Genomic DNA, 12,754 nt, shown 5'->3' with positions numbered 1-12,754 from the left:
ATCCCTCCAAATCCCTGGCAACGACTGATCTTTTTACTGTCACCATGGATTTTCCTTTTCCAATGTCATGTAGTTATAATCATACAAAAGTAACCTTTTTAGACTGGCTTCTTTCACCTAGCAATGTGCGTTTAAGATTCCTCCATGACTTTTCTTGGCTTGATAGCTCATTTTGGTTTATTTATCCATTCAGCTTTTGAGGGGTATCTTACTTTTAGTTTCTGGCAATTATGAATAAAACTGCTATAAACATTCTTGTGCAGGCTTTCTTGTGGATATAAGTTGTCAACTCAATTAGGTAAATACCTAGGAGCACAACTGCTAGATCGTATGGTAAGAGTATGTTCAATTTTATAAGAAACTACGAAACTGTCTTCTAAAGTGTACCATTTTGCATTCCCACAAGAAATGAATGAGACCTCCTGTAGCTACACATTCTCAGTACCATTTCATATAGTCAATTAAAATTTTTTTAGCCATTCTAATAGGTGTGTAGTGGTATCTCATTGTTGTTTTTCTTTGTAATTCCCTAATGCCATGTAATGTTGAACTTCTTTTCATATGCTTGTTTGTTATCTGTGTATCTTCTTTGCTGAAGTGTCTGTTCAGTTCTTTTGCCCATTTTGAAGAGGGTTGTTTGTTTTCTTATTGTTGAGTTTTAGGATTTTGTTGTATATTTTGGATATAAATTCTTTATCAAATATATGTTTTGCATATTTTTTCCCATCTGTGCCTTGTTTTTCCAGTCTCTTGACAGTGTCTTTTGCAGAGAATAAATTTTAAATTTTCATAAAACCCCAACTTTCAATTTTTTCTTTTATGGATTGTGCTTTTGATGTTGTATCTAAAAAAATCATTGAAAGACCCAAAGTCCCCTAGATTTTTCTCCTATGTTATCTTCTAGTAGTTTTATAGTACTGCATATTTCATTCCAGTCTGTGATCCATATTTAGTTAGTTTTTGTGAAATGTGTAAAGTTGGTTGGATTGTTATTTATTTATTTTTGCAAGTGGATTTCCAATGACTCCAGCAGTATTTCTTAAACAGGCTATCCTTTCTCCATTGAATTGTCTTTGCTCATTTGTCAAAGATCAGTTAGACTTTTTGTGTGTATCTGTTTCTGGGCTGTCTGTTCTATTGATCTGTTTGTTGATTCTTTTCCAATATCATGCTGTCTTGATTTCTGTAGCTTTATAGTAATTCTTGAAATCAGATAGTGTCAACCTTCCAACCATGTTCTTCTTTTTCAATATTGTATCTGCCATTCTGTGTTGTTTGCCTTAAACTTCAGCATTTGTCCATATCTATAAAATAACTTGGTGGGATTTTGATTGGGATTGCATTGAATTTATAAATCACATTGGGAAGAATTAACATTTTAACAATAGTGAGCCTTCCTATCTATGAACATGGAATATCTATACATTTTAAGATATTGTTTGATTTTTTTAAACAGTTTTTCCAGTTTTCTTCATATTGATCTTGCATATATTTTGTTAGATGTATACCTAAATATTTCATATATCTGGTGCTAACATAAATGGTACTGTGTTTTTAACTTCAAATTGTTTATTGCTGGTATATGAAAAAACAACTGTCTTCTGTATATTAACCTTGTATTCTGCAACCTTGCTATTTTTCACTTAATTGTCTACATAGACAAACTTGCCATCTGTGAACAAAGATGTTTTTATTTCATCTTTCCCAACCTATGTACCTTTTATTTCTTTTTCTAGTTCTTTTGAATTAGTTGGAACTTCCAGTATGATGCTGGATAAGAGTGTTGAGAGGAGACATCCTTGCCTTGTTTCTAATCTTAAGAGGAAAGCTTCTAGTTTCTCACCATTAAGTATGAGGTTAGTTGTAGGTTTTTTGTAAATGTTTGTTATCAAGTTGAGGAAGCTTTTCTCTATGCATAGTTTTCTGAGAGTTTTTATCATGAGTGGGTATTGGATTTTGTCAAATGCTTTTTCTGTATCTATTGATATGATCATATAATATTTTCTTACCTTTTGTTGTTATGAATTACATCAGTTGAATTTTGAATGTTGAACTGGCCTTGCATACCTGGAATAAACCCCACTTGGTCACAGTGTATGAGGAAATAATGAGAAGTCTGCAGTCTGGAAGGTGGCCCTCACCTGACCATGCTGGCACACTGATCTTGGATTTCCAGCTGCCAGAACTGTGAGAAATAAATGTTTATTTTTCATAAGCCACCTACTCTGTGGTATTTTTGTTATAGCAGCCTGAATGGGCTAAGACAGCCAGAATACATCAAAAGGATAGTAACCCAGAAATTTTACCTAATGCTTGAAATATAAGTGTTTATGTTCTTATTGTTTCTTATTTGCATTTTCTTTATATAGGTATTATTTTTAACAACCAAAAAAAAAAAAAAAAACATGAAAAAAATCTTAGAAATTTTGCTTCTCCTTTCAACTAGGAGGAAGTGAGCAGTTTGTTGCATCAGAGTGCAGGGTTTTATATTATATTCCTTATGAAGAATCCAAGAGCTAATTTTGGTGTCAGTTTGTCTCATCACATTTGGAAGGTGCTACATACCTGCAAATAGCAGACTACTCGGCAAACCAGATCAGGTGCCATGAAGTCTCCAGTGAATCTCCAAATGATATCTGTCAAGATGTTAACCAGTCCTGTGAAAGAATCTAACAAAAACACACAAGTGGTTGATTTCAGCCTCTTTCAAATTTGCAGGTATGCTACAGTAGAAATGAATTCCTGGGGAGACTTTTTTTTTTTTTCTGATTTGTTAGGTGGCCATTGAGGGAATGTAAGACAAGGCAGGAGTTACTTGACTTTATTACTAGAGCCTCTCACCACTCAGATGTAGCTACTTAGGAAGGAGTTTTGTAATGACTAAAGAGGAATTATATTAATCACAAAATTGACCTTTTAAATCAGATGAGAGGAGTATTAAAGGTGTTTAGACCTGTACTAAAACAACGACTGTGTGAGGATCAATAAAGGGCAAAATTGAGAAAAGGAAAATATTTATTCTCATGAAGCCCCTCAAAATTTCCATTTCTGCACCCATCATTTTACAACTTGGACCTCTCGTTACCTCCCTACATCCAGGTATGGCCCCCTTCCCCAGGTTCCTCTGCTTTCTTCTTCTTTCCCCTTTCAAATCCACCTTTGGAAAAAGTCAAGTGCATAATTTATCAATTTCATTGACTTAGTTGGTTAAACTACAGAGGAATTGAGGCCAAGATATGAGACCAAGGTTAGAGATTTTGTGCTCATTTCTATAGTTACAGACTATATAAGTTGTACGGATGTCTCCAGAAGCTATGGTAAAATATGCTATGTGTCTAGAAGTTCCTTCTCCCCCCACCCCCATGACAAATATCTTTAATTGGTTATGTGATCCAGAATCTTTCTCAAAACAGTGCTTCAGGGATTCTCTGCTGAATAGGACTGGAACTTAAGACTGATTCACTGACTTAGGGTCACACTCTTGGGAGATGAGTTATAACACTCTGTCAAGGACCTGAGAGGCAGGACGGTAAATCTTCCCTTTCTGGATCTTCACCATTAATAGGGTGAAGTCTGAGCCCCTAGTTTAGCATCAAAGCCTTCCACGATCTGGTGTTGCCTGCCTCTTGCCAAGTCCCCAGCTGGCATTTTTATATTGAACACCAGTGTTCTGCCTGTCTCTTCCTTTTTGTTTCTCTATAAGTAACAACAATTAGAAGTATTGGCAAGCACACGAGAACTACCAGAAAATTGTCAGAAAAATTGGAGGAGAGAAATCTCACGGCAGTTCTGGGTAGTCAGAGAAGTTCTAACTGAGAAGGTCAGATGAGAGCAGGGTCTTCAGAGTTGTGGGCTTGTGATTTGATCAAATAGGAATTTTATGGAGCTTTTCATGGCAGATGTGGACTCATTGAATGAGTGGAATGGGCATTGGAGTTACTTGGATATGCTCTTATGGTTTACTTATTCCTTAATTTAAAAATAATGAGGAAAAAACCCCCAAGCTTATGTTTCTCTAGATCTAAGTGGCTCTATGAACAATTATAATGTAATCCAGTAAAAAAAACTTTCCCCCTGGAGCTCAAGCTTAAATAAGCCCATCTCTGGGAGGAGACTATCAATAGACTGTGCCACTGCATTTGTTATTTGTTATTAAGGAAATGCTGCTCAATCTGATCGGTAAAAGCTATTTAGTTGCCTAAGTAATTGAGGACAATGCAAATAAACCTTTCCTAAATGGTAATTAACAGGACCTTAGGAACAAAGTGTACACTTTAAAGGCTTAATCATTTCCATGTACTCTTGCTTTTTAAAATTTCTTCTGTAAATGATTCTAGGAAACTGTTACACTCAGAAAAGCCAAAACCAGCTCCTGGCAGGCTTTAGTGTTCCTTTGACAGGTTCTTGTGGGTTCCCAGTCCGAGCCTGAATATGGTTGGAGTGGGGAGAAGTCAAAATGAGATGACACCTGAGCTGAACCCTGAAGGGTCAGTAAGGATAGATCAGGGGAAAAGGGAGGGAAGGACATTGATTATGGCACAGATGACAGCATGAACAAAGTTATGGAGGTGAGACAAAGTGAGATGAGAAGTTAAATGGCTTGTGCATATGAAACAACAATAATTTGCTGAAGCATAAAATAGGTGCTTGAAAGTGGCAAGAAATGGGCGTGGAGAGACAAGAATCCAGGGATTTTAGGGTCTTATGTGCCAATTAAAGGAGCTTTTGTTTTTTCATATACTGAGGGAACAATTAAATGTTTATGCACTCAGACATGTTTTAAATAGATTTCTTTAGTTACTGTAGTGGTTGTGTTGGGGAGGGAGGGGGAGATCTGTTTGGTAGTTCCAGTACTGGAATTACCATTTAGATTTGATAGGGAACTGTGCAGAAGTTCAAGAAAGAGATCATGACAATGAAAACATGATGACCCAAAGCCTATGGGATGCAGCAAAAGCAGTTCTAAGAGGGGAGTTTATAGCAATACAATCCTACCTTAAGAAACAAGAAACATCTCAAATAAACAACCTAACCTTATACCTAAAGCAATTAGAGAAAGAAGAACAAAAAAACCCCAAAGTTAGCAGAAGGAAAGAAATCATAAAGATCAGATCAGAAATAAATGAAAAAGAAATGAAGGAAACTATAGCAAAGATCAATAAAACTAAAAGCTGGTTCTTTGGGAAGATAAACAAAATTGATAAACCATTAGCCAGACTCATCAAAAAAAAAAAAAAAAAAAGGGAGAAGACGCAGATCAATAGAATTAGAAATGAAAAGGGAGAAGTAACAACTGACACTGCAGACACAAAGGATCATGAGAGATTACTACAAGCAACTATGCGCCAATAAAATGGACAACCTGGAAGAAATGGACAAATTCTTAGAAATGCACAGCCTTCCGAGACTGAACCAGGAAGAAATAGAAAATATGAACAGACCAATCACAAGCACTGAAATTGAGATTTCAGTGATTAAAAATCGTCCAACAAACAAAAGCCCAGGACCAGATGGCTTCACAGGCGAATTCTATCAAACATTTAGAGAAGAGTTAACACCTATCCTTCTCAAACTCTTCCAAAATGTAGCAGACGGAGGACACTCCCAAACTCATTCTACGAGGCCACCATCACCCTGATACCAAAACCAGACAAAGATGTCACAAAGAAAGAAAACTACAGGCCAATATCACTGCTGAACATAGATGCAAAAATCCTCAACAAAATACTGGCAAACAGAATCCAGCAGCACGTTGAAAGGATCATACACCATGATCAAGTGGGGTTTATCCCAGGAATGCAAGGATTCTTCAATATACGCAAATCAATCAATGTGAAACACCATATTAACAAATTGAAAGAGAAAAACCATATGATCATCTCAACAGATGCAGAGAAAGCTTTCGACAAAATTCAACACCCATTTATGATAAAAATCCTCCAGAAAGTAGGCGTAGAGGAAACTTACCTCAACATGATAAAGGCCACATATGACAAACCCACAGCTAACATCGTCCTCAATGGTGAAAAACTGAAACCATTTCCACTAAGATCAGGAACAAGACAAGGTTGCCCACTCTCACCACTCTTATTCAACCTAGTTTTGGAAGTTTTAGCCACAGCAATCAGAGAAGAAAAAGAAATAAAAGGAATCCAAATCAGAAAAGAAGAAGTAAAGCTGTCACTGTTTGCAGATGACATGATACTATACATAGAGAATCCTAAAGATGCTACCAGAAAATAGTAGAGCTAATCAATGAATTTGGTAAAGTAGCAGGATACAAAATTAATACACAGAAATCTCTTGCATTCCTATACACTAATGGTGAAAAATCTGAAAGTGAAATTAAGAAAACACTCCCATTTACCATTGCAACAAAAAGAGTAAAATATCTAGGAACAAACCTACCTAAGAAGACAAAAGACCTGTATGCAGAAAATTTTAAGACACTGATGAAAGAAATTAAAGATGATACAAATAGATGGAGAGATGTACCATGTTCTTGGATTGGAAGAATCAACATTGTGAAAATGACTATACTACCCAAAGCAGTCTACAGATTCAATGCAATCCCTATCAAACTACCACTGGCATTTTTCACAGAACTAGAAAAAAAAAATCTCACAGTTTGTATGAAAACACAAAAGATGCCGAATAGCCAAAGCAATCTTGAGAAAGAAAAACAGAGCTGGAGGAATCAGGCTCCCTGACTTCAGACTATACTACAAAGCTACAGTAATCAAGACAGTATGGTACTGGCACAAAAACAGAAATATAGATCAATGGAACAGGATAGAAAGCCCAGAGATAAACCCACACACATATGGTCACCTTAGCTTGATAAAGGAGGCAAGAATATACAGTGGATAAAAGACAGATTCTTTGATAAGTGGTGCTGGGAAAACTGGACAGCTACATGTTAAAGAATGAAATTAGAACACTCCCTAACACCATACACAAAAACAAACTCAAAATGGATTAAAAACCTAAATGTAAGGCCAGACACTATTAAACTCTTAGAGAAAAACATAGGCAGAACACTCCATGACATAAATCACAGCAAGATCCTTTTTGACCCACCTCCTAGAGAAATGGAAGTAAAAAGAAAAATAAACAAATGGGACCTAATGTAACTTAAAAGCTTTTGCACAGCAAAGGAAACCATAAACAAGACAAAAAGACAACCCTCAGAATGGGAGAAAATATTTGCAAATGAAGCAACTGACAAAGGATTAATCTCCAAAATTTACAAGCAGCTCAATATCGAAAAAACAAACAACCCAATCCAAAAATGGGCAGAAGATCTAAACAGACATTTCTCCAAAGGAGATGTACAGATTGCCAACAGACACATGAAAGAATGTTCAACATCATTAGTCATTAGAGAAATGCAAATCAAAACTATAATGAGGTATCACCTCACACCAGTCAGAATGGCCATCATCAAGAAATCTACAAACAATAAATGTTGGAGAGGGTGTGGAGAAAAGGGAACTCTCTTGCACTGTTGGTGCGAATGTAAATTGATACAGCCACTTTGGAGAACAGTATGGAGATTCCTTAAAAAACTACAAATAGAACTACCATATGACCCAGCAATCCCACTACTGGGCATATACCCTGAGAAAACCATAATTCAAAAAGAGTCACATACCAAAATGTTCATTGCAGCTCTATTTACAATAGCCAGGACATGGAAGCAACCTAAGTGTCCATCAACAGATGAATGGATAAAGAAGATGTGGCACATATATACAATGGAATATTACTCAGCCATAAAAAGAATGAAATTGAGTTACTTGTAGTGAGGTGGATGGACCTAGAGTCTGTCATACAGAGTGAAGTAAGTCAGAAAGAGAAAAACAAATGCCGTATGCTAACATATATATATGGAATCTAAGAAAAAGAAAAAGGTCATGAAGAACCTAGGGGCAAGATGGGAATAAAGACACAGACCTACTAGAGAATGGACTTGAGGATATGGGGAGGGAGAGGAGTAAGCTGGGACAAAGTGAGAGAGTGGCATGGACATATATACATTACCAAATGTAAAATAGATAGCTAGTGGGAAGCAGCCGCAGAGCACAGGGAGATCAGCTCTGTGCTTTGTGACCACCTAGACAGGTGGGATAGGGAGGGTGGGAGGGAGGGTGACCCAAGAGGGAAGAGATATGGGGATATATGTATATGTGTAACTGATTCACTTTGTTATAAAGCAGAAACTAACACACCATTGTAAAGCAATTATACTCCAATAAAGATGTTAAAAAAGAAAGAAAGAGATCACTGGTACATAGTATATGTCAAATTGGAGTAAAAATATAGAGAAAGATGCAAAGTTGACATATTTTATAAGGTAAAATAAGGATTTGGTGACTATTAGATGTTTTAAAGGTGAGGTAGAGGGAGTAGTTGACAACGTATTGAGTTGGCCAAAAATTTCGTTCGGGTTTTTTGTACCATGTTACGGAAAAACCCAGACGAACTTTTGAGCCAACCCAATGTTAAGGTCCTGGCTTACGCGGCCCTGGTAGATGGTGGTGCCTCCTGCAAATACAGGAGGATAAGCTCACTCTGTTTGGGTTGCTTCCAGGCTTCCTAAGATTTTGTGTGAACATAAGTTTTCATGTCCTCAGGGTAAAAGCCCAGGAGTAGGCTGTTGGGCCATAGGGTAAGTATGGCCTTTCATAAGAAACTGCTCAACAGTTTTCCGGAGTTGCTGCAGCATAGTGATGCTCACCAAAAAAGTATGATTCAGTGCTTCTGCATTCTTATCAGCACTTGGTATTGTCTGTATGTTTTCTTTCAGTCATTTGACAATGTATGTAGTGGTCTCTCATTATGGCTTCAATGTGCATTTCCCTAATGGTTAATGACATTGTTGCTATGGTCAGCCTCACCCTGTACAGGCTTCAGATTCCTCTTTGGATGCTCTGTTATGGTGGAGCTGGGGTGCTGGAGGGTTTTAATGCTGCACTCTTGGCTTTCAGATGTATCTCTATTCCTGCACTGTTACTATTTACTACGCAATGCTTGCTAAGCTGGTGGTTGTAATGCTCTGTTTTGTCCTGGCTCAGCCTCAGTCTCACATAGACCTGTGCACCTGGGCCTTGGGGCTGGGACATTTTCAGTGTTCCAATTCCTCCCTCCCATGGCAATCAAACTCCTGCCTTGTATCTGTGGTGGGTCGTGTGTGGGAGAGAGTTTCAGTCTCTTCCTCTAGTGGTAGGAGACTTCTAATGGCATTGGTATAGTATCCGGGACCAGCTGCTTTATACCTCCATCCCAAAGACTGAGGGTTTTTAATGTTTCTCTGCCCTTCTCTGTGCTTTGGGGGCAATAGAATTTGGTCCCACGGTGGCCTAGGGTTTTTATTAAGAGAAGTGACTGGCAGGAGGGCAGCATTTCATGCCTTTCCTGTAGGCATGACCTAAACCTTTCTGTATACCTGCACACCGTCTCTATAACAACTCCTCAATTCTGCCATTGCAGTGTGGAAGCAGCCATGGGTACTCCTCTAACCGAATGGACATGGCTGTGTCCCAATAAAACTTTATTTATAAAAATGGGCTTTGGGCTGAAATTGGCCTGTGGGCTGTAGTTTGCCAACCCCTGGTCTACAGAATAAACTCCAAATGCCCTGTTGTGACTTTGGGATCCTTCCTGCCTTTCTCTTCAGTGTGATCTTTTCTCATCCTATCCTAAATTTATACTTCAAGAGAAACCCTTTCAACCAGCACATTAATAGTGACATCCAGTTAGTTGGTCAAAACATTGGTTAAAGAAAGGAAGCACACCCACAAACTCATCTTAAAATATCTTTTTTTTTTTTTTTTAATTATTTATTTATTTATTTTTGGCTACATTGGGTCTTTGTTGCTGTGCGCAGGCTTTCTCTAGTTGCGGTTAGCGGGGGCTGCTCTTTGTTGTGGTGCACGGGCTTCTCATGGCGGTGGCTTCTCTTGTTGCGGAGCAGGGGCTCTAAGCGGGCGGGCTTCAGTAGTTGCAGCACGTGGGCTCAGTAGTTGTGGCTCGCAGGTTCTAGAGCACAGGCTCAGTAGTTGTGGCACACGGGCTTAGTTGCTCCATGGCATGTGGGATCTTCCCGGACCAGGGCTCGAACCCATGTCCTCTGCACTGGCAGGCGGATTCTTAACCACTGTGCCACCAGGGAAGCCCTTAAAATATCTTAACGTAAAACATTCACGGACATTTATTTGTCTTTTCTTTAACACAGGGCCAAGACTTTTATTTGATTTTATGTGCATAAAATCAATTTTTTGTGTGCATAATGCATTTTTTATGATTGCCAGTTCTGGTTTCTTTAGATTAGAATGAGAACTAGAGATATCAGCAAAGCAATTTGAGACAGAATCTCATTGTAGGGATTTTTTTTTTTTTAAGATGTTGGGGGTAGGAGTTTTTATTAATTAATTAATTTATTTTTTCTGTGTTGCGTCTTCGTTTCTGTGCGAGGGCTTTCTCTAGTTGTGGCAACCGGGGGCCACTCTTCATCGCGGTGCGCGGGCCTCTCACTATCGCGGCCTCTTGTTGCGGAGCACAGGCTACAGACACGCAGGCTCAGCAGTCGTGGCTCACAGGCCCAGTTGCTCCGCGGCATGTGGGATCCTCCCAGCCCAGGGCTCGAACCCGTGTCCCCTGCATTAGCAGGCAGACTCCCAACCACTGTGCCACCAGGAAAGCCCCTGTAGGGATTTTTTATAATCCTCCTTCATTCTTTTATAGTTCCATTCTCTGGGCTTAATTCTATTGCAACTTCTTTTAGTGACTCGGTAAAAATAAAAAAGTCAAGTCTTTTCGAAGTATCCATCTTAATTTTCACAGAAACAACAACTCTTCAATGTTGTTTATGTTAATTATATAATTTCAGTAATGAGTACAACTGGCATAAACTGACTGGAAACAAACATCTGTGACTCAAATAACCCAAGAGGTGGAAGCAGAAATGGACAGGCTCATTAGGGTCCATCCATCTTGTCATGGATGCTAGTTAGTCAGGGTGTTTTCTGCTAGTTTGCAGGAAGAGTGGAAGTGTTAGTTAATCCAGTGAGGCACTTAAGATGTAGCTGAGAGAGCTTCTACTGGGAAGCCCTTACTCCCTTGACCATCCCCAGTTGTTCCCTCTGCCAGCCCCTTTCTGTATGTTGGTCCCTTGACTTAGGAGGTTCTTTATGCACCTCTACCTGAAGGGTATCTCCTAACTTTTTTTAGGTTTAGTTCAATGTTACCTCCTTTATAATGCCTTTTCTTTTCTTCTTCCTGAAGACTATTGAGATTGGCTGATTCCCTCTTCTGGATTGGCTGATTCCCTCTTCTGGGCTTCTCCCTGCCCTACTATCGAAGTACCTGTAACACATTAACATTTTAAAAATTTCTTTCTAATTCCGCTATACTGTGGGAGGATAGAGATTTTTTTATTCACCTTCATGTCTCCGGACCCTAACATTGTCTTATTTAGTGGTAAGAGCTTGGTAACTTTCCACTCAGTGAATGACTACATTATTATTGCCGTTGCTTGATTGGCTGGCTGCAGCAGAGGTGGTGCCACAGAGCAGACTGAGCCACATTAACGATCTCCTTCAATGTAGATTAAGATAATGATTACAGAATCCAGATGCTGGAAGGAAGAACATGATTGGAAATTTTGATCCCTCAGCAGATTTCTAAAAGAGCTCTCTCGATTCTAAGATCTCTACTAGGTTGCAAGACCACAGTGGCTGTGTCTTACTCATGTTTATAGTCTCATCCCTTTTTATGGTGTCTTGCAAGATACTCAGTGCTTGCTAGATAAAGAAGGAAATGTTGGCTTATAAAACAGATTTGCAAACGTCTTGAAAATGCAAGGCCACCAGGGTAGGATTCACTCTGCATAGAGAGCAAGTTGAAGCTCCATTTCTTAGATTTCTACTTGCTCTGAGTTGATGTTTGAACTTACCCATGCAGAGCAGAACTATAGGAACAATGAACACCTAGCAAGCTGAGTAACTCTTTTTCTTGGTAAGTGAGTAGTACCTGAACATTCGTTGCACTGGATAAGGGGCTATTGAATACAAACACAATTTTTATAACATCAACATTTCTGATCATGTAAGATCCTTTTAGCTCCAACTATGGGTTACGGATGAGAGGTGCTCTGGTTTTTACTGTAGGGACACTCTGGGTAACAATTTCAACTGTGAATCTCCAGGGTTTATGATGCTTCTAGCTCAATTCAATGTCTTTAGTGTTGTTTGTTTTGTTTTTAAAGCAGAGGAGGTGATAATAGTTTATTTGCTTGCAGTTGCACAAGAAACTATTTTTGATATTGCTAAGGATCCCACTCTCTCCCACTTTTCTTTTTTAACAACCATATGCTTGAGAACACTCTAAATGAAACAAGATTTCACGACATTATGTGAAAGATTTGTAATGATAGAACTTGCATTGCCCAAACTGATGTCGGGTGCTCAACTGCCAATTAAAATTATTTCTCAAAAAACTAAGTTATTGTGGCTCTAAGTTTTGGGCTCATTTTACAATACTAATATGATTCTGGCACTGTGCCCTTCGCTAAGATTAAGTACTAGCTGAGCTTAATGGCCTAAACTGTCAACTCCCCAGCTCTTTATTAATCCCAGGAAAGTGGCCTGTACCTCAGTCATTACTGCTCAATTAGGTAAATAATCATCACATCCATTCTCATTAGAGCACTCTCTTCACAGAAAGCTTTGTTCCTGAGATTTTTCAATTAGTC

The 12,754-nt window shown here is 38.6% G+C and overlaps 1 protein-coding gene across 1 annotated transcript in view; it reads right to left on the bottom strand.

The window, feature by feature from the left end:
* The window catches only part of NPSR1 (neuropeptide S receptor 1), a 117,091-nt gene that overhangs the window by 36,127 nt on the left and 68,210 nt on the right, over positions 1–12,754 (bottom strand). Inside the window, 1 exon segment of the mRNA XM_060107725.1 lies at positions 2,566–2,669. Coding sequence (XP_059963708.1) covers positions 2,566–2,669 — 104 coding nt within the window.

This window comes from Mesoplodon densirostris, chromosome 9, assembly GCF_025265405.1.
Source record: "Mesoplodon densirostris isolate mMesDen1 chromosome 9, mMesDen1 primary haplotype, whole genome shotgun sequence".
Taxonomy (NCBI): domain Eukaryota; kingdom Metazoa; phylum Chordata; class Mammalia; order Artiodactyla; family Ziphiidae; genus Mesoplodon; species Mesoplodon densirostris.
This window is presented reverse-complemented; position numbering and strand designations above follow the sequence as displayed.